This window comes from Parasteatoda tepidariorum, chromosome 9 (assembly GCF_043381705.1).
Source record: "Parasteatoda tepidariorum isolate YZ-2023 chromosome 9, CAS_Ptep_4.0, whole genome shotgun sequence".
NCBI classification, from domain to species: Eukaryota; Metazoa; Arthropoda; class Arachnida; order Araneae; family Theridiidae; genus Parasteatoda; species Parasteatoda tepidariorum.
In genome coordinates this window covers 46095840-46123729 of record NC_092212.1, presented here as the reverse complement: position 1 = coordinate 46123729, position 27890 = coordinate 46095840, and the positions used below count along the sequence as shown (strand labels likewise).

At 27.4% G+C, this 27890-nt stretch overlaps 1 protein-coding gene across 1 annotated transcript; it reads left to right on the top strand.

Moving 5' to 3' along the window:
- Window positions 1–457: 457 nt before the first annotated feature.
- Window positions 458–27304, top strand: LOC107441125 (probable arginine--tRNA ligase, mitochondrial). The gene is made up of 19 exons (XM_043051944.2): window positions 458–705; window positions 1055–1149; window positions 2879–2984; window positions 5337–5432; window positions 6483–6580; window positions 8497–8636; window positions 8718–8794; window positions 11071–11155; window positions 12580–12653; window positions 13258–13364; window positions 14448–14543; window positions 14622–14682; window positions 18390–18463; window positions 20184–20311; window positions 22157–22334; window positions 23417–23512; window positions 24787–24861; window positions 25634–25697; window positions 27156–27304. The coding sequence occupies exons 1-19, from the start codon at window positions 670–672 to the stop codon at window positions 27240–27242; spliced, it is 1773 nt and encodes a 590-aa protein (XP_042907878.1). The 5' UTR covers window positions 458–669; the 3' UTR covers window positions 27243–27304.
- The last annotated feature ends 586 nt before the right edge of the window (window positions 27305–27890 follow it).

Below are 27890 nucleotides of genomic sequence, written 5' to 3'. Positions count from 1 at the left end.
TCGTGTTAAATGAACATTTAACTTTGACTATCCATTTGAACATTTAACTATCTAGTAATTTATATCAGTGTATTCTAAATAAATTTCACTTATTCAATTTAATAATTTAAAAATTGCTTTTTTGCATGATTGAAACAAATCAACACTTCTTCATTTCCAACAAACAGTAACATTTATTTCTTTTTTTTTTCCATAAAAACTCATTATACTGAAACAAAAGTAAAGATCAACTCTTCAGAATCATAAAAACGATATAAATGGGGAAAAAAATTTCTTTTGTATATATTTCTCAAGAAACTAAACTGAAAAATCGATAGAAGTTTGGTTTCCTCACTTCTTTTCAGAGAATTAAAGAGTCAGAGCGAAAAGTTAACAGTAGCGTCATCTATAAACCGTTTTATTTAACCGTGTTTGTATCATCGACTTGTAATAAGAAATTCACTGCAACTTTATTTGCGGTTTTGTTTAGTAAACAAATGTATTCTTTGATATTCCGAAAATTAAAATTAATTTATTAAATGCTCATTTATTTAGATAAAAAGTGTATACATAAATGGGGATTTCATAAAAAATAAAATAATATATTGCTGATTCTTAATTAATTAAAAAATAGATCTTTTTTTTGTTATGTGCATTTTAAATAAAACGAAAAATAACTGCTGAAAAATTATGGCATCTGTATTTCGCCGTCGAATTTCTAAACAAGTAAATGAATTTTATTTAATAAAAGTCTTCTATTATAAAATTGCACTGAATATCGAACTAAAGTTGTTGATCACTAATTCTATTATGTTATATAATAATTATAATTTCCTGTGAGAAATAAATGCTATAATCTTAATTTAAAATAAATTATTAAAATTTTCCAGATTCTTATTAATATAATTGAAAAATCAATCTATTAAAAATTTCTCTTAGAAGATATTTTTAATTAATTTTACTCAGATTTACTATTAACTTTTTTAAACTGCTTCATTGTAGTGAAACTGATGCATAATTGTTTCATTAACTACAATATTCTTATCATGGCTTTAATATGGATTTATTATTACAGATTACTTCCATTCTTAGACCTTTTCTGGAAGGCGAAGAAACGAAATATATATACGATTCTCTACCATACTCTCTTAAATTTAGCCAACCTAAGCTGTAAGTATAAAACTTTAATATTTTAATGAATTAATTTTTTTTGTCGCTAAACATCAATTTGGCGAGCTAAAGGTATGACAATGTCATTTTTAAAACTTGAAATATGACATCATTTAATATTGAACATTAAACATTTACAATAAATTTCATTTGTAAACACAAATATTGAAAAGTTATCCCAATAATTTTTCATTTTAATATCCATCCCAAAACTTTCATCCCGTCCATCCATTCCAAATAATTTTTCAATTATCAGGATATAAGTTTTGATTAAGTTGCCTTATATCCGCATTCAACATCACTGGGATGGGGATATTTCCGTATCGTGATCTGCCTCGCCAAGGCGGCAAATTGATTTTAAAGAGGAAAATTTTTTTAATGAATAAACATGTAGATGTTTTCCTGGGTATGGCTACGAGTTATACCCTTTGAGTTTACCCCTTTCCTGTAATGTTTTTTTTTTAAAGTTTCTCTCGGGCCGCTGCCCGGAAGTTGCCACAAATCGCGATATGGAATATGCGATTATTTTACCACAGATCACAATGTGGAAATCTCCCCTCAGTGATTATTAAAGATAAGTTAGTTCGTAAGTTAAAATTCCTTCTCTTCCTGTTTTTATTTTATGAAAATTTGACCTTAACCGAAATAGCTTTTTCTCAGCCTACTAATTTAGGAAACAGATAAAGAACTTAACTTGTTTTTTTTTTTATTGTTCATTTTATTTATCGAACTTACTCTGAGACTACCGCTGAGTTTCAGAATCTGATTAAGCTCAAGTCAATACATTCTTTAAGATATTCTTTTTATGCAGCATATCCAGGAGGATTAAAAATTAGAAAAAGTTGGACATTAGGTCTAAAATATACATAGAAAAAGCTTTAACCCCTTGGGGACGGGTGGTTCAGAAAAGCATTCGTACAAAATCAGAATCAGGTTGTAATTAAATAAAAAGTGGCAACTTAAATGTAGTCGTTGCTAATTTAACAGACTTACTTTGCTTCTACTTTAATTATTGTTAGTTTAATCATCTATATAATCAATGTTAATTCAAAGTATAACTAAATAGTTTTATTTTGAACAAAATAATGGTGAATTAAATAAATCAAACAATTATAACTCCGCCCACAAATAAACTGCTAAATTAATACTTTGATTACCAGTTTTATCTTTTTACCCTGATTGATACGGTTTTATGCTGGCACGTATTTGTGACAGTCGGCGCGAAAGGGTTAAAGACAAATTTATCTGCTAAATAAAGATATTTTGTTGGAAAATTGAAGTTGAGTTGATATTCAGCAACTTTGCAAAGAATTATTAATTATGCAGTCATCTGCATCTTTGCTCTATTTGTAGTGCCCTAATTATAAATGTTTATTTAAGAAATATATGTTTCAAGTTCCAATTCTGCAAATGGAATGTTTTCTATTTAAAGGCATTTTTAGATAACTTTTAAGGGCTCTAGTGATAATGATCATGCATTATTTTAATGTGCCTTTTCCTTTCTAATCAAACATACAATATAAATGTGCCGTTACAAAATTACAGTGTCCTTAATTATTAATATTTTTTACCTGATGCATGAATCACTTGTTTGAAAGCAACCTGGTACTGTTTAAATTAATTAAGTTAACATGACAATATATTAAATTTAACTTTTTGTAATGCCGTATAATTTTTGGTTTGAGCCCAAAATATTTTTCAATAAACTTAATCTTTGTTGATCTTATAGTTTATCTCCTCAATTTGAAATATCTTGGAAAGATGTCGTAAAATTAAAACCTCATTTGATGGGTAGAATTCATCTGAATACAGTCATGACATATTTGAAAAATCAGGTAGATTGCTAAATTTATCAATATGTTTTATTATTATTTCAAACTGTATGTAATTTATAAATGTATTTGTTTTGATATGAAGTGCATTTTCTTTGTGAAATTTCCTAATTTTATTTATAGTTTTCTCTCCGACTGTTCATTAAGTGCAATGACTTAAGAAGTTTTTTTTTTATTTTCAAGGGCATATTAAAAAAGACAATTGAATGTAAAAAAAACTAGCAGTAAATCTATAAATGAGAGCGAGCGGTCAAATAGCGTTCCAGATTGATTTCCGGCGAAGAGCGGGGCATCTAAGCAAGTGAGACAAGTCACTCTCTCACACAAGGTACAAAAAGTGATGCCAGAGTTGTAGATCATTTTGCAGAATAAACGTTGCCCAGGGTGCACCACAAGGAGGTAGATCTACATTGCAACCCTGATTTTAAAAGTAAATTAATGGAAAAAGGAAGAAAATTTAGAGAAAGATAAAAAAAAAAATTAAAGAAAAGGGCTCATATAGAATCAATCTGAAATCTTTTCACTGTATTCTTAAACACAAAAACACTAGCAAGTGCAATCGAAGCTGGATCCATTGTTTCCCCATGTATTGTCTTGTTTAAACAGTCCCATCCGAAGTCAACTAATTTTTGTTCAAAAATGAATCTTTATTTCCTTTCTTTACAGTAACATAATTATTTAAATATTTTGTGTAAAACTATATATCTTGTTATTTATATCAGGGCTCAAAAAAACTCAGAAATTTTACCCGTCCCAGAGGGCGGCTTGTTTCTTTAATGTACCCGTCCTCCTTTGAAACTAACCCGTAACTTCTAAATAAATAAAAATATAATTTTCTCTTATTTATTACAAACATTTATATAACTTACACAATAAATTAGTAGTTACTAGGATTACATTATACAATAATAAAATTAATGCTATGTTACTAATAGTAACCTAGTATTTCTTTTATGAAATAATTTATTTCTTTTATGGAATAATTTAAATGACAAAGGTCAAGTTATCTGGAATGTCAATTTATCTGAGGGTACTGCGTTTCTTAAATGAATCAAATATGGTGTTTGCCAGTTCCACAATCAAGCCAATGATTTACAGAGGTTTATGCACGGAAATCTGAAAAGGGTTTTCCATTTAAGAAGTCCAAATGCACATGCACAGAGCAACTTTTCTTTTGTTTACCGATTGCATGAGCATGCGCATTTGGTCTGACGAAGGAATTAACCGGATTTCTAAATTAGAGGGTCATTTTAGAAGTGAGGCGCTAGACTCGTGTAAGATAACAAAAATTGAAAATGTATCACGATCGTTAACGCAGTGTTCCTACGAGTCAGAGAGAACAGGGAAAACCTGGAATTGTCAGGAAATTTTATTTCAACTCTAAAAATTAGGGAATAGTCAGGGAAATTTGCAATTTTCTTACAAAAACCTGTAAAATTCCTTCATTATTCCTGGAAAAAAACCAGTCTTAAAATTGTCTATAACAATACTCAGTTATTGGTACTCAGTTATTGTCTATAACAATACTCAGTTATCAGTAGAGTTAAATAATTCTAACATCTATTACAATTATTTATTGTAAAAATTTTACATTTTAGACATAGTAAATTGCATCCTTCCTCATATAATGATATATATTTTACACAAACAATCTAATACTTGGTATAACAAATAAAAAAATTCAAATTTTTTAATGAAAAATTTCGTAGTATATATAAAATATGGTGTAACATCTTGGACAGCTGACCCCTGAGTACATTCCCCTCTGGCATCCGGTGTCTCCCCACGAAATTCTAAGAACTCGATGCTCCTGCAAAAAGAGGAGAAAGACTGGACTCTGTAAGAGAGGAGACAAGCAGTCTGGTGAGATGAAGCATCATGAGCGGACCTTGTGCCGTCTCGATTTGAGAACTTTTTATTATATAATTTTGTGTTCGGTAGAAGTGATGATAATTGTAAATAACGGTGTATATAATTGTAATACAACCTTGTACATCTAAAATTTACCCAGAAAAAGTTATTAAAAGATTGTTTGTTTTGATAAGAGTTTTAGTTCACTCTGAACAAGTAACGAAATCGTTACAATGGTATGGATTTTCATTGAAATTTACCTGGAAAAGTCAGTGAATTTTTTTTCTGAAATTGAGTGAAAACCCTGTAACGGGAAAATGGCCGTCTGCGAGGACGTCGGATTTGAGAAATCCTTTGTCCACGGCGAATTTTTGACAGTCGAGGGCTGGCAGTTTTTCGAGCCCTGATTTATATATGTATATATTTTTTTAACAATATGTGTATAGTAAATTTATTATGACTCAATATGTTATTTTTGCTCTTATTTAATGTTGAATTTTTTAGGAATTCCCTACTTCAGATGGTATTACAAGCATATGTTATGATAGTCTAAAACAAGATAAACTTATATTTTACATAGAGCAAGAACTTTTTACTTCAGTAAGTAATATCCTATTAAAAAAAATTTATAATGTAAGAAATCAATGCTTCCTAATAAAAAAATAATATTTCTTAACATCTCCCATTAAAATAAGAGAAAAAGCTGTTCTGTATTTGTTGTTTTATATCTATAAGTTATTTCTTCTATGAATGAAACAATTGACTTTTGTTATTAGTATTTTTTTATTTGAGTTATGATAATTGTTAATTAATTTTAATATTTTAGCTCCAAAATTGCTTTAACTCTCTTATATTTATAAATTTCTGTAACTATCTAAGGTGTACAATGCGCAAAAGAATTGGTTCATCCAGTATAACTTTTGATCTAATGGTCAGATCTTCATGTTCTAGAGTTGAAACTTAGGATGACTTCAAATATACTAATTTATTAAAACAGATGGTATTTGAATCATTTATTAATAATAGTCGAAAATACTTTAAAATTAATATTTATTAATATTAATAAAAAAAGTGAATTGTAAGTAATAGAATTAAATATATCATTTAAAAGAATGTAATTTTACATGGCAAAATACAAAATTTGAGTGAAATCAGTCGTATAGTTTTTGAGAAATTCTTATTTTTAGTAAGTATGTAAAAAATAAAAGTGTTTACTAAAAGTTAGATTTTGCATGGAATTATTTTTTGATAAATGAATTTTATAATTTGTGCAAGAATTATTTAATTCGCATAAAATGTTATCAAGATATAGAGTCCAAACTTTTGATCGCTCTCCTGACCAAACTATTAGAATCATATTTCCCAGGTTGCAGCTATCCCCTTTATTTAAGGGATCAGAATTCCGAATCTAAAAAAAAAGTACATTTTGTGTCTAATTTTGTACCTTAAAGTATCGTCTGCACAAATTATTGAGCCTATTTTAGGTCATCCCCTCAAACCATTGAGATTGAGTACTAAAAGGTGAAGATCTAATCATTAGATCAAAAATTATTCTGAGTGGTCCTTTTTTTTGTGTGCACTGTTCAGTCTATAAATAATTTATCTGTAAATTCAAAATATTATTTTTCTAATAAACTTTTATATTTTTAGAGTGTTCTTCTAGATATATGCCATAGAATCAATACCATGCCTGATCACAGCACATTTTTTAAGTGTATTCCTCCAGAAACTATTGTTATTGACTTTAGGTAACTAAACTGAATGTATATAAATAATATGTGACTGTTTTTATTATAAATACTGTTGTAACATAATATTAATATTGCCATAGCCTCCTTATAAAAATTTATCTATAATAAGAGTGGTTAATCTCTCTTCCTCAAAATAGGGAAAATATGGAATTCTCAAGGTAATACGAAATCAACTTTTAAAATTCTTGGAGTATAAGCATTTAATAAAAATCGCACACAATTTCAACTCTAGTGTGTTTCAATCTATTATTAAGCATATAAACTACTGTTATTGTTTTTATCTTTCTAAACATCAATTCTATTTTAATAAATAATTCTAATTAATGATTTTGATATTACCACTTATTATAAAATAAAGTCATTCCTTAAATTTTTTTAAACATTAAAAAAAATAAACATTTCAGAAAATCAATCAATTCATTATTCTTCTTAATTTTAAATCTTTAATTAAAATTAATAGCGAATTTATTAAACAGAAATTATAAATTTAAACTGAAGAAAGTAATTTTATTTTTTAAAAAATTCTTCTCGTCCTAAATGCTTATTATTTGCATACTACCTTTTAAATTATGATAAATTCACATTAAAGGTGTTTTTAATGCTTTTTTGCCAAGGAAAATAAAAAATTTAATCCTCAGTTTAAATGCCTTAAGTACCAAGCAGAGCTGTAATTTAAACTAGAACTGACAAATGGCTTTAATATAAACATTTAAACTTTTTTTAAAAATGACCATTTTGTCAAAATTTTACCATCTAGATAAAATTCATTTATGAAATTTTTTGTGAACCTAAGCAATGCAGCGAAGTAGTTTCTTGTGTATAAGAAATTAGATCTTAAATGCTTTTGATTTCCATGAAACAGAGGTGTTCCTTCATATTGAAATACCTCGCCATTTTCATGATATATAACATAGAGGACACTGTTTAAAGATGGCCAAACCTAGCCTTATAGTCATGAATAATTGTTGCAAATTTCCAACAGATATAAATATAGCATATTATTTAATTTCATGTGAGGACAGAGCTTTCAAAAATCAGCCTTAATTTAAATCAAATCAGTAAAAGTTTTACATTTTACTCTAGAATATTGACTTTGGTCATCTTAATGTCCTTAGTTTCATAAATACTTCAAAAAGAACAGCACTTTAAAAGTAATGAGTTGTTTATTATAGTCACTTGATAAACAGTGTTTTTATGCCCTTTGTTTACAGTGTAAAGTAGAGTCTTGATTGTTCAAGTTTTTAATAAATCTGAATTGGTGGGAAAAATCAGTTTAACATCCAAAGATTGACCAGTGCATGCACAATGTGTGGAAGAATTGTACTTTTGTCCAAGACCGTACTCGAGGTGGAGAGAAAGGGACAATTTTCCTGGGGTCTTGTCTAATTTCATTTAAAAATATATAGTTTTTTAATTAATTTTTAACAAAAACTGAAAAGCATTATCAAAGATTCCCTTTCTTAAAAAATGGCATTATTTACTTGATAAGTATCGCAAAATCAATCATTTATTGTTTTGAGTATTTATGATGTAGCTTTTTATTGCCTAATACATAATTTTCCGTATTGTGTTTACTTTGATTACGCTAAGCCTCCTTATTTAAAGTTTTTTTTCTTCCTATTCATAACATTTTTTAATTGTTAACATTAGTCTTGCTAAACGCATTGAAAAATATCCTTTTTTTAAAAAAATAATTTATGTTAATTTTGTGCCTAAAATTTTAAAAGATTATAAGTTTCACTCATGATTTAAAATATTAAATGGTTTTTTAAAGTTTGTAATTAAGATTTTTTACGTTTGCTCTGCGCATAGTGCTAAATTTGTAATATGTGATACATATTGCAAAATTTGTAAAGTGTGATGCATAGTGCTAAATTTGTAAAAGTGATGCATAATTATTTTATTTTTTCAAGCTCTCCTAATATAGCGAAGCCTTTTCATTATGGTCACTTTCGCTCTACTGTTATTGGGAATTTTATTGCCAATATTTGCAAATACATAGGACATGATGTTACAAGAATCAATTATTTGGGTGATTGGGGAATGCAATTTGGTATGTATATTCAACTTCCTTTTAACCTCACAGTTACAACTCTTTCTTAGTAACTCATTTGTTTTACTTTTTTTAACCAAGGTATTCTTGCGGTTGGTTTCAATAAATTTGGTTCTCATGATAAACTGCAAGCAGATCCTTTAAATCACTTGTTTGAGGTAAATTGATTCTGATCAAAACTTTCTATTTCTACAGAGTATTTATCTGTATCTAATTTATTTATATCTAATTATTAATCAAAATACTAATCTTTTGAATCATTTTGATAAAAATAGTGATCCCTCCCATATATCCTATGGGATAAATGGGAGGGATCCTATGGGTGGCTATATTTAACCTATGGGTGGCTAATAGGGAAGAAAAAACATAAGCATCCCCAAAACCAGTAGTACAAAAATTTGATTTTTTTATAATTTTTTTTTATTAAATGCATATTTTATAAATGATTTATCTTTCATAAGTAGAACAAGCATTATAAAATTATGAGAGTAATTCTTTGTGACGAAATTACATTTCATTAAAAACAATGTATAAAATTGCAAATTGTAAAATTATTATTTTTATTGAAAACTTATACGCATTTCATTGTTACATTGATACACCTTTATCAGTAGCATAATTGGAAGCGATTTTAAAAACTGTAGAATCTACAAAATTCCATGTCCACTGCGGATTGTCTTAAATTGGGCAAATTAAATAAGCACTCAAACATGGGTCGAAGAACATCAAAGATCAATCAAGAATTCATCTATCACAAAACACTGCTGGACAGAAGGCCAAGTACTATATTTTTTTTCTCACCTCATATCATCCATAAATGTGTTTCATGCGTTGACTTTGATCTTTTGGAGCTTTTCTACATCCTCAAAAACAAAAACTCTGTTATTAATGATCTTGCTGCTAGACAAGATTTGTCAAACTTTTGAAAATCATTTATTTTTGAAGGTGTTACCTTTTGCTTACGGCTGGTACAACATGTGGACCACATATGATGGTAACATTGTAAGCAAACATGGAACATCATAAGCAAAGGGTTAATTGTGTATTGATCTCTTTCATATGTTGTAACCTCTGTCGGATAAAATCGATTCAGTTTTTACCATCACTGCCATTTATCTTTCCGATCAAGGTGAACTACTGTGATGCCGAAATACATGTAGGTTTTTAATAAAAATTTTACCATTTGAGATTTTAAATGTTCTCAATAAAATTTAAAAGTAAGGAATGGTGGCTACTAGTTCTCAAGACTAGACACACCATTTGTGGGTTATTTCTTTGTGATAAAAAGTTACTGGTATGCTTAAAATCATCTGAAAACAGCTTAGCAATGCTGTCAATTTTTTTTCTTTATTTTTTTAGTTAATAAGAAAAAGGGATAGTTTTTTAAATAGCTATTTTTCATTGAATTTTTGATTATCTGGATCCATATTTAATTCCAATTAATCTAAATTTTTGGAGTTCTGCTGTGTGTGTAAACATGAACTGATTTTAAATTACACTGTCTTAAAATATCATATACAGGAAAATCAATAAGTATCTACTGAGTTTAAGTGCTTATTTGTTAATTTTTATTGGGGAGAAGTTATCTGCGTACCCAAAAGTAGAGGCGGAAGTAGTTTAAAAGTTAGAGAGAGGAATAGTTGTTTTTGTAGTCATTGAATTTGCATATAATTAATTGACTACAAAATTTTCATAATTAATTTATTATAGTTAATTTTGTCCTTCTTTGTAACAACTATGAGTCAATGTTTCACTAATTTAGTCAATTATTTTTATATAATTTGGTTCCTATTAAAATAAATAATTAATGTTCTACTATGCATGTATAAACGGAAGTCAGATTTGAAATTGTACTTTTTCGAAATAAAATTAGCAGAAAAATTAATGATATTTTCCAATTTGCTTAGTGTTATGAGGGGAACATAAGGTTACCACATGATGACTAAATTTAACAATTGACAATTTTATAAAAAGAGCTGCCAGTTACCACCCAATTGCCATTTTTTTTTGTCAAAAATGCCCTAAACGTACATTTTATTATTTTAATAAATAAATATGGGATCAATGAAAATTATTATTTATGTTTTTTTCTTAAAATTTTTCTTCATTTTTTAAATTAACCTTGTAATATTTACCATATTTTAAGAAATGCTTCAAAGTAAATATTTTACTTTAATATCTACAGTTTTCTTAATTATTTACAATTTTCAATTTTTGAGAAAGTAGACACTGTTATAAGAACTACTACTGACCACTGGCAGCCAGCGAGATATCCTAATATTGCCCTTTACCTATTGTATAAAATTATATATTCATTTGGAATCTATCATTCTATTAGTTACTAATGTTGTTTTATAATGTTAAAAAGAAAAGATATGCAGGATACAATATTTAAATTATTATTTAAAAGTATTACTTTTCTATTTATTATTAGGTTTACAAAAGAGCAAATGAAGAAAATAACAGCAATCCTGATTTTAATGAAGAGGCAAGAAAATATTTTGAAAGAATGGAGCAAGGTTTATTTAAATTTATGATAAATTATTTTATGTAACTATTGATTAATGCATTTGTTTTATTCCTTAACTTTCTTTTGAACTGTATTTCACTTATTAAAATAGTTGAGTTAGTTCATATCAAATTAATTCAAATAAATTGCTTTATTACTGCAATATAAAGACTACTTTTGGCTTTTGTAGTTTTAAAGACTTAAGTTTTACAAATTGTCAACAAAAATTGCGTTAATTTTTATTTTTAAGTTTGGAGGTGAAATTCTAAAAAATTTTATTTTTAATTCTATCTAAAAATCTTTGGATTTTTGTTTTATCTTTCTATTAGTTTTTTCAATTCCATTTCCTTAAAATTCAAATTATTGCATTTAGTTTTCTGTAATGTTACTTGTTTGCTTTAAAATACCGTGTTGTAGTTGTAATGCAGCCAACAAGCTATAGCAAGAAAATGTAACTCAGAGATATAATCCCATGGTCCACATAAGTTTTCAACACATGTAAGCGAGCGTTATTTTTTACTATGCCAAATATCACAAAAATAGGGGTCATTTTAGTTAAATATTTTATGTGCTATTTAAGTCTAGCTTTTCATTTTTTTATGATTACTTTTTATGGTTACTTTTTAGAATCAAACTTATAGAAATAGGGATCATGTCAAATAACACAAAAATAGGCGTCATGTTAGTTAAATATTGTATGTGCTATTTAAGCCTAGCTTTTCATTTTTTTTTATGGTTGCTTTTTAGAATCAAGCTCAGCCTGAATTCATTCCTGCTGTAAAACACACATACATTTTACAATTAAATTTTAAAAGAGAAAATACCCTTCAAAAAAAGCTTTTTGGATATATTACGCTAACACTGGAAGGTTTTTGTGGTTTTCCCTTTTATGTAACGCAAATGCAGATAAGTTTCATAAAAAAATCCTCCATGAAAGTAAATTTTTCCCAATACTTGATCCAAGACTTCCCTTGTCTTCTCAATTGGTTTCAAAATTACAATGCTACTGAGTTGAACATTGGTAGTTATAAACTCAAAAAATTGGATTAGCTGTTCCACGACATTTAAAAATTAAAGTATATATGTGTAAAATATAGTATAAATCCTTCTTGTCTCAATATCATATATCCTAAAGCTGGTGTAAAGACTTCAAATATAATTCTGTCATTATTACACTAATCTATTCCTCCTTACTTATACTCTCATAATAATTTGTCTTATCTCAATTAAAACAATTCAACTTACAAAACGGTTTTTTAAAAATTATTAAAACTCTTAAAAGTGTAAAATGTTTTGTCCTTAAATTATGTTTCTTACATCTTTTATTTCTGGCAAATGATTGCTTAAAAATATTTGATACCTTCTGTTACACTTTTTGTTTAGTGAAATAATATTAAAAAGAGAATGTCTATCTAATGTTAATATTTTTAGCAGGAGATCCAGAAGTATTAGATCTATGGAAAAAATTAAGAGACATAAGTTTAGAAGAATTGAGTTTTACTTATAAGGTATCTTTTTTAAATCCATTTTTAACTCTTTTTTTATTCTTGAATTTCATTTCTTTAAATTTTTACAATTTATACTATAATATTTTATCTTTGATGGTTACATTTATATTTCTAACGTTTATGTCACCCTTCAACTGTTTAGTTGTACAAACATAAAAGTTCTTTCTTTTTTTCTTTTTTTTTTTGTAAGCATTTTCTTATACATTCTTTTTAAAGACAAAATGCCAGTTAAGGATTAAAAATTTATCTTATACATCTAAGATAAATTTTTAATCCTTAACTGGCATTTTGATTCCATTTATTTATTTATATACAGCATTTTTTTTTTTTTTTTTTTTTTTTTTTTAGATGGAGTCTCACTCTNTTTTTTTTTTTTTTTTTTTTTTTTTTGTGATTCAAAAAGTGCAATTAGCCACTTTTACCTTATGATAGACCATAGGTTGTGCATTCCTATGCTAAACTAACATTTAGATTTCTATATATTATTGTGATTATAACTAAATAGTTATTTTTAATTCTCTTTTAGAGATAATAATGTTTTCCTATTATAGAAATTCTTTACCAAGCAGTTATAATAATTTTTATTTGTGTGTTATTTGTACAGAGGTTAAATATCACTTTTGAAGAAACTCATGGGGAATCTATGTATGCACAAAAAGCAAAAGAGATAATTGATTTCTTATTAACTAAAAAAGTTGCATCAAAGCAAGAGTAAGTATTTTTACTTTCATCATTTTTATGTGTAATTTTTTAATTACTCTTTAATTAATTTATTAAAAAATATATGAGCAGTGAATGTGAAATATTTTAAACAGCTTCTTTTCCTCATTATCATTATTTCCTTGAAACTGCTCAGTACAATTACTTAAACTTTAAACTGAGTACATGCTTTATTTATTGATTAAATTACAGTTACTTTTTTTAATAATTTGGTTTTAACTCTGATAGATTTGTTTTAAAAAAACAATAATAATTCCCATGACAAAGGTTATCCTTGTCTTATAAAGAGCTTTCACTATAGAGGCTTCCTAAATTAAACACAAATTTTCATCAAATTATTTTACTCCATCGAGTTTTGAGAGACAAATACAAACTTCAGGAAAATGACCTGCCTTTCTTTCTAAAATGGTCAGAGAAAACTGAGCAACTGTAGATGTCCAAAAGTCTGACTATCCCTTCCACTTATCCAAACTTGTTTGAGCATACTGCAACATGTATTTTCTTTACAGTAAAATCCCAAATGTTATTGTTTACACAAACACTGTAAGAACAGCAAAGGATTTTTTTTGCTGCTGGAAATGTTTATTTTGTTCATATTTTATATCTTTTGATCTTAGAAATATTTCAATTAATGGTTAAGTTATGAGTTAAAGACTAAATAAAGAAAATGAATTATTAATATGTGATTTGACGTATCTGAATGTTTATTTCAGTTTTTTTAATGTTTTCTTATATTTGTTTATCCAGATTTTTGTGATAGTTTCAGTGATTTTCTTTTTGTGAAAAAATTACTTATTATGTAAATTTATGTGTTTTTGTTGTCGTATGCCATTAAGACAAAGGGGATGTGCTTCTTGTTTTCCGGCTACATCATCTATGACCAAGAATTTGACTTCTGCCACACACATACATCTCAATGCATTTATAGAGCAGAGCTATACATACATCCATTCATTCAGCCACAGATCGTCTTGAACCAACAAACGATCAATCTCCAATTCAGTGACCCCCATAACTATTCATTTTGAAAATGCAAAGCAAATATCCTTTTTCATTTTATAATTTTCTTTTCAGGGATAATAGTATTGAAGTCGTAGTTAATAAACTTGATAATTCAGAAGATAAATTTATTTTGCAAAAGAGTGATGGCACATCTCTTTATTTAACTAGGTGAGATAAATGTGTATTTAAACTATTAGAATGACTGTTTATCTTTTGTATTGTAATAATATTCTTTGTGATTTTCAGAGACATCGCAGCTGCAGTAGATAGAAAGAACAGCTACCATTTTGATAAGATGTATTATGTGGTAAGAAGTTTATTTTTTATTCATAAGTACTATCCTATAATAACTATTAAATTATTAATAATTTTTAATTTAATTTATAACTTTCTCATTATGCCCTAAATTTATATTAAACTAAATCTTTATTTAAAACTTGCTTATATATTTTAATTCTAAGAAAGGGAGTATTGATTAATTTTATCTAGTGTTATCCTTTCACTGCATAAAGTAAGCAACACCTAGTATATTTTAAGAAAATTACTGTGAGCTGGTGAACTTAAATTTTTGCATGCATTTGTAATTTTCATTCTTTATCAGGAGTTCTTTTTAATTGCTAAAACTTTACTTACTCTTTATCCAAGTGTGTAAGTTGACTTTTTAAACCCTTAGATTTTGCGAAAATCAGGGGACAATTTATGCACGAGAATTAAAATTAGACATTTTTTAATCATGAAATATTGATGTATTATAAATGATGAGATATAAAATGAATTACTCTGTATGAATTTATCCATTTAAAAAACAATTAATAGGTTGTATACAATTAATTTTGCATTTTCTCTCATAATATTTTCTTTACATGTGAAGGTTACACTAAAAAAAAATGGAGAATGAAAAAAGTTATTCAAAAGTATTTTAAGAAATAAAACACAATGAAAACATTTAAAACATATCATAAAACTACAAGTTTAAAAATTACAGAGCATCATATCTGTTAGATGTTGTTACTAGTTAATGTTATCAGTGTTGTTTTACGGATCGCCCTCTGCACTGGAATCTACTTTATAATCATCTGCTGAGTCCCGCGAAAAATCCTCTACGCCCTCATTCAAAAAATTCAAACTTCCACACTTTTAGGAGTTTTTAATGAAATATAAATTTTCTACTGAAAAGTATACCGTCATAATTCTATAATAGGCATCACATATTTCCTAGCTTTTAAAATTTCTTTAATTTGTTTAAATTAATTTTTTAGCTATCCTTAATCTCTATTTAATAAAATTAAACAAATTATTTAACTTTTTTACATTTGATGAAAAGCAAATATAAATATTTTATTCTCTTCGTAACAATCAATGTAATGGCTAACTTTTCAATTCAATACAAATCTAAAACTCATTAATTCACTGTCGCGACTAAATCAAACATCAAAATCTATTTTTAACTCTTTATTCCTTAAGTTACTTTATTTCTCTTAATTAAAAAATTTTTCAGTTATAGGATTATGTTAATTCTCACAATGTTTTTGTCTATATTTTCTTTTGATAAATCGCCTACTATGGATTTCTTCTCATGCTCCTAACTGTCCATTGGGAACAATTCAATTACTTTTAATTTTAAATTCTTGGCGTTAGGACTTGAGAGTATTACCCCTTGGTCCAACTGTTAATCAGCTTTACAAATATCTTCTTTATGTTAGAGATAATGCATCTCTACATCCCTTTAAGGAACTTTTTTTTATTTTATGATTTTGATATCTTGATGGCCATAATGTATCATGAAATATTTCTAAAATAATTAAGCAACAATTCTTGTTTTTCAATAATTTTGTTCAATTCTTTGGAATAAATCCCTTTGTTGTAAGAAGTGCAATGCACCAAAAATCATTACTACTACAGCCATAAACTGCAATGAATTTACCTCCACCATAAAAACTAGAACAACTTCCAATAAAGTCACCGAATGTAATTCCTGGTCAAAAAGCATCAACATTCAATTATTACAAAATCTGTCAAAGCTAGAGTTATTGAATAATTTTATAAGTAGAGTTATTAAATAATAAGTAATTTGAATAATTATAGATAATTAGTGAGCAGAATTTACTCCAGGAATAGAATAATTCCTGGCCACTTATGGGGTAATTATTGGTCACTCACATATTTGGTTCAAATACATATATTTTTTTGACACCCGGTGGCTGAGTGGTAGCGCTACGCGCTCCCGTGCCACAGGTCCGGGATTCAATCCTCGAGCCAGGCAAGGTTGACTCAGCCTTTCATCCCTTCAGTGGGTTGATAAATGAGTACCGAGCATGCTTGGGAACTAAACACTGGGGGTTTGGCGTTCGGCTGACCACCTAACTGGAACAACTGCTCCTGCATCCCAGAGCCCAAGGTCAAGAAAAATGAAATGGGCCAAGTAGGCCTTGGCCCTCTATGGGCTGTGGCGCCACTGAGTTTAGTTTAGTTTACATATATTTTTTATGCATATTATTAATACAATTTGTTAAACTAATTAGATTACCCAGGAACATGGGGCAGTATTTGGTGTACTCTTGTAAATTATTTAAAATAATAGTTATAAATCCAAAGTTATTTTTCAATAATTGAAGCAGTTCACAATTTAACCATAAAAAGAAAAGTATTTAAAACTTTGATTTAGACCAAGTTCATTGTAAAAATGTATCATAACTAAGGCTATCATTGCTGTAAACTAACAATGTTGTTTTACAAAAATTTAACAAGCCATTTCAAAAAGATTTTTTTCCAAAATAAATAAACAATAGACTCATAATTAAGTAATAAATTCTAATGAGGATAGTTCAGAGTACCTCTATGATTTTTTTCATTTTGGTGAAGTGTTCTTAAAACATAACTGTGACCAGGAATTACCCCAGGTGACTCTAAATAACTAAATGGGCTTACTTCCATCAAATGAGCTATCTCATTTTTGGGTCTAAACACAACCTGGACTATCTGTTTTTGTAACCTTCATATGAATATTTCTCCATCTGTGTTTATTAATTGCATTCCAAATCAGTCTATTCTACATTATCCCTCCTACTTTTTAATAAAATAATGTACTAATCAATTTTGATAAATTTTTAGTTTTCATGACAAAGATCATTTGGCAGTAATCATAGTGAATATGGAGGATAAAGCTCAATAAGATGATACTTATTAAGAATAGATAATAATATGATAAGAATACTTAATAAGAATGTCCTTAATAAGATGGTACATTTCATCAATATTCTTTTTTCTTTTTTTTAGCTTTGCTTTTGAGTTCTTTTTTTTTTTTTCTATTTTTTTTCTGATATCATTCTTACAAATTTATATCCTGGAGAATGCATTGCATTTGGTTTTATTATTAACACTCCATGATATTTAAGAGTGTCTATTTTTTTTTATAGGACACTTAAATTTTACTATGTTGATGTCGATCATAAACATAAGTTCTTGATGTCATAAATTAATTATAAGTAATTACTTTAAAACAAATNTTTTTTTTTTTTCTTTTTTTTTTCCGATATCATTCTTACAAATTTATATCTTGGAGAATGCATTGAATTTGGTTTTATTATTAACACTCCATGATATTTAAGAGTGTCTATTTTTTTTATAGGACACTTAAATTTTACTATGTTGATGTCTATCATAAACATAAGTTCTTGATGTCATAAATTAATTATAAGTAATTACTTTAAAACAAATTTTGAAATTTATAATTTTTTTTATAAAAGTATTTTTATTGTTCATACTAGACTTGTCTATTATAAATTTCTTAAATGGTTTTCTGATAAATTTTAATAGATTTAAACCTATTTCATAAACCTCTTCCTACATTTTGTTGCCTAAATTTCTATGTAAATTTCATAAAATCTTTTGTTCTTATATAAATCAATAAAAAGTTCTATTTTGACTGTTCTAAGAATATGTATGCATTATTTATATTTTATATTTATTCTTAAATTTATGTAAAACTGTTTCATATTACATTCTTAAGTGCAGGTTGATTCAAGCCAAAGCAAGCATTTCAATCATTTGATGTATTTATTGGGTTCGATGGACTATTCTTGGGCAAGGTATCGTGTAATTGATTCTTATATTTTAAATAAGTCTTACTATAAATGTAATTTTAACTTTGTTTTTACTCTTTAAGGAACTATTTTTCCTGATTTTAAAATATTAGTTTTATTCTTAGCGGTTTTAATTTATGTAGGCTAATTAAATAATAAGCCGTCATCATCTTGTATTGCGTCAAATTAACTAAAAAGGTCTCCTGTATTTTCTAGACTGCATAATGCTTTTCAAGGGTTAGTGTTGTGAATTTGAAGCTAATTAAAAATTAGTTATTCATCAATTTATTTCAAACAGTTTGCAATAAACCCAAAGTAGTGGCTGCTTATTTAAATTATCCTTATTAACCGTTTATTGCTGTGATAATTGAAAGCACTTTGACAACCAGTACTCAGCTTTTAATGCTAAGAAATATCAAAAATTTATTGTTGTTATCATCAGAAAATCCATTCTGAATCAGCAATTCTTTGCACGCTTCCTAATTAGTCAGAAGCATATATATAAAAAAATTTGATGCAATAATTGTAAAATTGGTTAAGGGATGATTGAATGCATTTTGATAACCAGCATTCAGCTTTTAAAGCATAAAAATATCAAAAATCTGTTTATAAATCCATGGGTGCATCTTTTCAGTCCTAGTGACTGAAATCTGTCTTGAAAAAAAATAAGCTAAGAGTAGGCTAAATTTCATCAATTAATATCATCTTTTCCATTTTATTTTTGAATAAAAATTTTCTTTTCTCCTTAAAAATGTAATAAATATTTTTTGTTAAAAGTAAAAGTATGTAAATTTATAGTTATTGCGAAATGATCTAGTAATGATGGCGCAATGCAGTGATAGAACGGGTTCAATTGAACTTCAGATCATGCTTGCTTAAACTAAATTTGTACTATTGTTGTTTTTAAATTTGCTTCAGTTTCCATTTTTTCCTACTTTTTGAAATGTTGGCCAAAATTAAATTAAGATTATTTCTTTGAAGAAAAAAAATTCTAGAGATGGGACAAAAGATGAATAATTGTGAAATGAAAAATAAGTAGAGATATAAATAGCTTCATGAAAAAAATAGTGGTTCAGTTCCAATTAGTGGTGGTATTCAATGATTGATGTAAAAAGATGTACTAACTTAGCTGTTATTTGTATTTTGTTAAGTGTAAAAAAATATATATTAAATCCAAAAAAAAATATTTTAGAAAAAATAATTAAATCAATTAACTATATATATTAAATATATTAAAATATATTTAATATCAGTATTAAAAATATTATCAATATAAAAATAATATCAATTTAATATCAATATCTATTTAATATAAATATATTAAAATATATGAGCCATTATTTTGGCAAGGTACATTTTGAAGGCAGTGGGCTATAAATCTCTGAAAATTTTGGTGAACAATACTAGACTTTGTTAATTGGCCAAAAAATAAGTTCAGTCTCGAAATTTTTTTAGAGTGGCACTTATGCAAATCAACTTTTTCTATTGATAAAACAAGATTTGTCTGGATAAATTAATGTTCTATGCTTATTAATGATCATACAAATTTACTGATTTGAAATAATACTATTTAAAAATAAGAATTCAAATTGTACAACTTGAATTTTATTTATAGTTGGGTATAATAACTAATAGTTCATAGTTCCCTAAACTAAAAATTATATGTAAAAATAAGTATTACTTGCGTATTGTTCTTGGTTTGGAATTGACATTAGTACTTTTAAAGCGATGTTCATCATGTCCCGTTTGGTCGAATCTCCAACTTCAGCACTAGGAAAGGAAGGGTAGCATTTTTAAGTGACATATTAAATGAAGCTAAGGAAAGGATGTTAGAAAACATGAGAAATTCACCAAGTAAGTTTTACTCTTTAAATTATCAATTTCTACTTTTATTTTATTTTTAGTACTAAAACACATTTTACTATATTTGAAATGACTGATTATTTTTATGTCTATCCATTATTATATAAGTATATTAGGGCAATCTTCACAAATATTATCTATTGATTTGCACATTTTGCTATTATAAATTGTAAAATCAAGTTGCAATTATGTTTTTTTTTTTACCTTATGTAGTTTTCTTTGAACTATTAAAATTATCTGTACAACCAGTGACTCAAGAATGGGGGGGGGGTTCTCTCCCTTCTTGTGTGTACTTATATACATACATACATATATATATATATACATACAAGGTACATAGCGTTTTTAAAAAGTGCTTATTTTCGGTTTTTAAAAGCCCTTAAAGGTAATCTTTTCTTTCGGTGTTTTTAAAAAGTGCTTGATTTTCCCTTTTTTCAAAATGAGATTTTTCCTTTACTGTGTTGATTTTCCCCACAAATTATTCAAAAAAACACAATTCACATTGTTCTATTCAATGTTTTCACAATTCATTCAACCTCAATCTCTTTTGGCGTAGTGTCAGTCCGTAGAGTATGAAAATGCCATTCGTTTTACATTATTCAAAATTTCATGATTTTTGTCGAAAACAATGTTGAAAGTTTTTTTTTTCTTTTTTCGGCATGATGGTTAAAACAAGATAAAACCGTCAATTGTCAAAAACTCTCCAACCCTGCCTGGTTATGATATTTTTTTAAAGTGCTTAAAAATATATTTTGAGTGCTTGAAAAGTGCTTAAAAGGTGCTTATTTTTTGTTGAATGATTTGGCTACTCACCCTTATATATATATATATATATTTTAGTGTTAACCGGATCCAAATAATCTAAATCTCACGCGATCGAACCGCAATTTAAACTTCATGAATTAAACTGTTTTAAAATTAATAAGAGTAATTGTTTACCTGAAACTTATTTATCTTTCATTTAACAGTATTTTTTTTCTTAATTCTGTTTCACTGTTTTTTTTTTTAATTATTATTATTCTGTTTGCTGCTGCATTTGAAACCAAGATTTTTCCGATCGGTCAACAATAGTGACGTATATTTCCTCTACCGCCGATGAGTAGGTGATGATTTTAAGTGATGCAAGTCATAATTTTCACTATGGAAACCTTAAAGCTCGCTTGACATATTTTTTTTTTTTTAGAATTCAGGCGTACAAAAAATTATCTGTTTTTTATTGTAAATTTAATTACATGAATATTAAGTAAAAAATTATGATCTTAGAAGGAGCTGTGTGTCTTCCTTCAAAAAGAGATGAAAGGCTAAAGCCTCTCTGCCTCCCCCCCCCCAATTCCATGGTCTTTTTGTCAACAGATACTTAAGTACATTTTGAAACAAGAACTATTTTTGTTTGTTTTTTGGTATTTCAAATACATAAACATTCATAGTTTAATCCATACCTGCCAAGTGTATTCTCAAAAAAAGGTTGTTTTTTTAAAATTTTGCCGATAAAATATCCGCTGATGGCAAAAATACTTCTCTAATTTCTCAACAAATGTTGCTATTGCCAGTACTGCAGTATGTTGAGTGTTTATAAATAATGAGTTTATAAATATATGAGTAATTATAAATAATGGTTTAAAAAAATCTTTAGATTAGGATTTATATACATATTTTTTACTTCGCTAAATGTAAGTGCTTATAATTATTTCCAATTTTGAAATTTTTTTTTTGACTTACATGATTATGCATAATGTATCAAAGCTTTGCTCGTGGCCTAAGAAATACTGTTAGTAAAGTCTCTGTTATTTTATTTCTCCAATGTTGGCTGGTATGTTAATCTATGTTTCTTTGTAGATACTAAAGTCAGTGAAAATATGGAATGTGTTGCTGATTTACTCGGCATAGCATCATTAATAATTAATGACTTCAGAGTAAGAAGGAAAAAAGATTTCAAGTTTGAGTGGGAAAAGGTATTAAGCATGAAAGCAGATTCTGGAGTTACGCTGCAATACTGCCATGCCCGATTAAATAGGTGAGAACTATTTAATTTTTATGGTAGAGCTGTGCTGTGTGCACTCTTATTCTAATTCGAAAGTTTGAATACTCTTTAAAAAAAAAAAATTTTTGTAATTTTGTTGAAATGGTTAACTAATTATAAGAGGATTTCAATATTTAAGTTTAATGAGTTGTGGTGGTTGGTTGTGTTCTGGAGATGAATAGATTGAGTTTACATTGATTTAGTATTTATTTTACATTTTAAATGTTAAGTAAAAGAAGAGTAATAAATGAGCAACGCATCTTGCTACAATGGCGGTTGGGATTCTTCTGGCGAAAATGAGAAGTAAAAAGACTGTTACTGATCGTAACTGTTGCGGTTACGATTAAGTTAATTTCAGTCGCCGCAGAGTTACTAAGTTACAATTGATAAGGCGTAGCCACTGATAAGGCCTCCCAAGCTGGACAGGTCAGTGGGGAGACAGCAGACTAAAAGTAACACTCTGGCCCTCCAGGTTGGGGGTTGAGCTTAGGGTTAACAAACCCTATCTCCTAAAAACCTACTTGTTACAGAAACTGAAAGCATGCAGATTCTTCTCTCTGAAGTGGATGAAAGCCCTCTACCAAATATATTCCTTCCAGTTAGTATGAGTCCTGGTTGTGAAAGCCAATCAAGTGTTTCCATAAAATTTGTTATAGCAGAAATCCTTAGAAGAGCTAATGAACCGAATGATCTGGAAATTAAAAAACGTTAATGGAAATGGAATGGTCATGTTTTAAATAAACCTAAAAAATTTAAAGTGAAACAAGTATTTGATTCGAACCTTCAGGGCAATAGAAAAAGAGGAAGACCTAAAAATACTCGGTGCAGGATGATTGTAAAAGAATTGAAAACAATATGGAGAGAGGCAAAATATCTAGCCACAAATAGAGTGGGATAGAAAACTATGATAAAAGCCCTATGCTCCAATTCGGAGTAAGTGGAATATGTGTGTGTCTGTGAGTTACAATTAATAACTTTTTGAACTCCCAAAAATTATAAACTTTTTATTAATGTTTAAAATGCAACCTTTTAAGTTATTTTTTTTTCTTTTTTTAATTTAATTTATTTATTTTTAGTATCAAAGAAAACTGTGGTATAGATTTAAGTTTGAATTGTGAACTTACTAGTCTTGTTGAGCCAGAAGCTATTTCACTGATAGCTCATCTATCCAGGTCTGTATCAAAAATATTTTGAGATTTCTACCATGGTCAGAGATGCCACCTGTATTAGTACTTTGACCTTTGTAATTCTAAAATTCTTGTTTAATTACAAATTCGCCAACCATTGATAAAAAATAGAGAATCAAATAATCCTCATTTCCATGTGATGAAAAAGAAAATCAAATGATTTTAAATGTACTTGGCGCAGTTATTTTCTCAAGCAATATTTTTTGGGAGAAATTTTAAGATTTAATAAAGAATAATCTAAAATTTTATTTTTTGAAATGGTTTTAACTCTTATTTGTTAAGTTTAAAATATTCTGAAAGACAGATGGAAAAGCGAAATTTGAAGAATTGAAACTAGACTTTTTTATACTGAACGATCAGTTTTGGGCTTTAGTTTTCTTTTCATAAATCATCCGAAATTTTGCAGTTAATCTGTTCCAATAGCTAGAGTTAAAGTTGAACAAAATTTTTAAAGATTTTAGAATTTGCTTTTAGGCAATAGGCAATCTTTCAATTTTAAGAATATCAAAAAAATATTTGCAAACATTAAAAAGCATGGCTATTCTTATTTTTATGAAGCTAGTCTTATTCATCTTTTAGGTATATATTTACGTTTTTTTGTAATATTTATTTAAAAAATTACTAACATAAAATAACTTTTAGAAAGTTATTAAGGGCATTTTTTTTGTTTTTTTAAAAAAATTATGTTTAGGTTACTAAGATTCTAGCCTTGCTATTGAGTATATTTTTCCAATCTTGTCTGATTTGTGGCACCCTCTGTTTTGCAGTCAAAATAAGCAAGAAGATGTATGAGTTATAAAATAAGTAAGGAATGACCTGTATGAACATGAAAATAAGCTTAACCATATTTTTCTTTTAAATGGAGTGAAACCACTTTTTAAGTAGGGCCTTCATATTTTTATGCCTATTAGACCTCATAAATTATGATTTTAAAAACTTTGTGAATTTATGCGTTGTTTACCAATTATGTTAATTTAATTTTAATGTTTTTTTGTCTTGTATTTCTTAAAAAAATTTCATACATTTTAAAAATACTATGTCCAATGATATTTTTAAAACATCTACCCTTTAACAGTTTTTTATTGTCTAGAATTTGAATTATTTGCCGACTTATCTGACTATTAAATTATTATCATTTTTGTTTAAAATATATTTCTTGTTAAAATGTTTAGTGACTTATTCTATTTTATTATTCTATATTATATGACCATTTCAAGATCTCTTTCAATTTTTATAATTTTTTTTTTTCTCTCTTAAAGGTTTGATGAAATCATTTACCAGTCTTACTCAGATTTAGAGCCATGTGTTCTTGTACACTATATGTTTTCTCTTAGGTGAGTTTTATTATGATTAAATGTAAAATAGTTTTGAGTTTTTTTTATTTTTTTTTTTAGTTTTTTTAATGTCACAATTCGGCTTGTCTTCCAACACCAAGTCTTCCAAAACTGATCAAAGATTTGAAATATCAATAAAGGAAAAACGAGAAAGATAGAAATATTCTGTTTCCTTTGTTCTGCTTTAGAAACTTAGTATTTTTGGATTAGTAAAAAATTTCTTCAACAGATGTCTCTGCTATCTAGAAAAACTGCATATCGGACCATTTCAGCTGAAAAAATCTGTATGGCCGTAGGTTATTTGTCCACACAATGATGCTGCAAGTAGTGGTTGTTTTGGAAACATTTTTTTATTTTCACAATTTGCAGTGCCACCTGTTCATAAGCATTATAACCAATTTGTAATTTGGTGGCAATAAATGCCTGGTTTTTTGAGCTAATACAGCAAACTGCACATTTCTGTTGCCTTGAATTTCTTTTAAATTTCTTTTTCAAATCAGTTTTTTTTTCATATCTGATAATATATTTTATCTTTATAAGCTAAAAAAATATTTTAATTAATTAAGTTTTGTCCATTTAACTTTAAGAATGACTATTCTTTTTTGCTTTTATTTGTAAGCCCTTTTGTGTTCAGTATTCCCTGGATATAAATTTATAGCTCCTTAGCATTGAATTGTAAATCATTGATATTGTTGTGTCTGTTATAACATTCTTCGTTAAATTTTTCAATGTAATTTTGCATAAAACTTTTTGTTTTTAATTTTCTTCATAGGAATGAAATTAGCCGTGCAATCAAAGTGCTGCCTGTCAAAGGTTCTAATCCATATGTTGCAAGAGTATGTATTTTCTTTTCTTCTTATTAACTTCTTATTTACTCTTTAATAAGAAGTAAAATATTATGAAAAGAAAAGTTTCTTTATCCCTTTATGTATTGGAGTATGTATCTTTTGTGTTTTCATAATTTATGTTTGATTTTGAAGAATTTATTGCTATATTTCAATTTTAAACTCCTGATTAGTTATACTTTTTTCCTGAGTTATATTTTTTTACTACAATAATAATTTATTTGAGTCATTGTAGAACATTCAAACTGTATTAATAAATACAATTTTATTAGTTATATTTTACCACTTTACCAAACTTTTTTGGTTCCCTATGATTTTTGTTAATTGAATTTTCATGATTTTTTTCTTTTAATTGCAAATTTAGCTTTCGACTACTAATTTTTCTTCTAAATTATTGTGCTTTATGAAAGACAGTTAACAATCGGCATGTTGAAAATTTGTGCTCAGATGTGTGATATTGAAATCTTCAAGCTCTTAGAAATAATTTTAGTAAAGATAAAAGTTTTGCTATCTATTCATTTAATTTCTTTGGGAAAATTATTTTTTCATCATCTGCTCTTTGTATTATTTAAGATACTGTTGCATTACTAAATACATTTTTATTAAAAAAAGATTTGAAGTTCAATTCATATAACCTTTTTTTAAAAAAATTAATTAAATATCTGTATTTTTTTTTTCAAGAAAATTATTAAATTATTTTTAAAACTTCTATTAAATTTTTACTCCCATAGCTCAAAAATACATTTAGTATCTCTATAAATGGGCTTGAATTATTATTATTATTGTTTTGAATTATTATTAAAACTAAACTAAACTCAGTGGCGCGACAGCCCATAGAGGGCCAAGGCCTACTGTTCCTATCTCTTGGACTCTAGGGTGCGAGAGCAGATGTTCTGGTTAGGTGGTCAGCCGAGCTCGGAGCCCTCAGTGTTTAGTTCCCAATCATGCTTGGTACTCATTTATGGACTCACTGAAGGGATGAAAGGCTGAGTCAACCTTGCCTGGCCCGAGGGTCGAACTCAGGACCTGTGGCACAGGAGAGCGAGGTGCTACCACTCAGCCACTGTATTTGCCAAAGCAGAAAACACGAAAAATTTGTGTCCTTGATTTGAAGTTTATTTAATATATTATGCAGAAAAACAGCCTTAAGATGAGAGAATCTCTTATCAGCTCATAATAGGTTCCTATATACTAATGTTAGGAAACAAAAAAAAAACAGTTATTTAAAATAATAGAAATTAATTAACATGATAAAATTAGAATATTCAACAATTATAAAATGCTGAAAGAGAATGAAAAAATATTTATCATATGATTTTAAACTTGCATTACTATACAATTCTTTCTTGTTATGACAAAATTATTTTTATAATAATTTTGTAACTCTTTACTTTTTAGTATTCATATACAAATAATTTTTTTAATTATTTCTTTTTCTTTCACTTGTAGGCTAGGTTGCTACTGTTCCATGCATCATATTTAGTTCTTCATAAAAGTTTTGAACTGATGGGCATAACTCCACTCGATAAAATGTAGAATAATTCCATCATCATGTATGTAATGTCACAATAGTTTTAATAAATTTATTTCAGTATTTATTGCTTTGTTTTATTATGTTTGATTTTTGAAGAATAATTATTAAGGGAGAGTGTTGTAACCTGGGATGAACAGTACAGTCATGTCATCAATTTGCAACTACAAAACTCACCTGACATGGTTGTTTCCTCAGCCACCATAAGTTAGTGTTGAGTGCTAACAATTCTAAAGTGAAATTTGTGGGAGCTAAAAAATATTTCATCTGAAAAAAAAAAAAATTTATTTCATTTATTTTTTTTCTATTTTTTCCCTAATTGATTAGTGTTAAAAATAATTTTTTGCTGAAGATAATTTTAACGAAAAATAAGCTAATAATCATGTACTCCTTCATTTTACATACATCAAACAGATGCAGAATATCGTACGATATATCAAAACTCCTTAATAATGAAATTAAATTAGATGAATAAGCTTCTGCATATGATATTAGTTATTAATTTTTTTTAAAAAGAAATATTTTTACTCACATAAATTAATATATTCCTTTAATAGGTTAGTGTCCTCGAATTGTGATATTTCCCACGAAAGATCCAATATTCTCAAATCTTGATTTAAAAATCTGGTCATCTAAATTATAAATATTCAAAG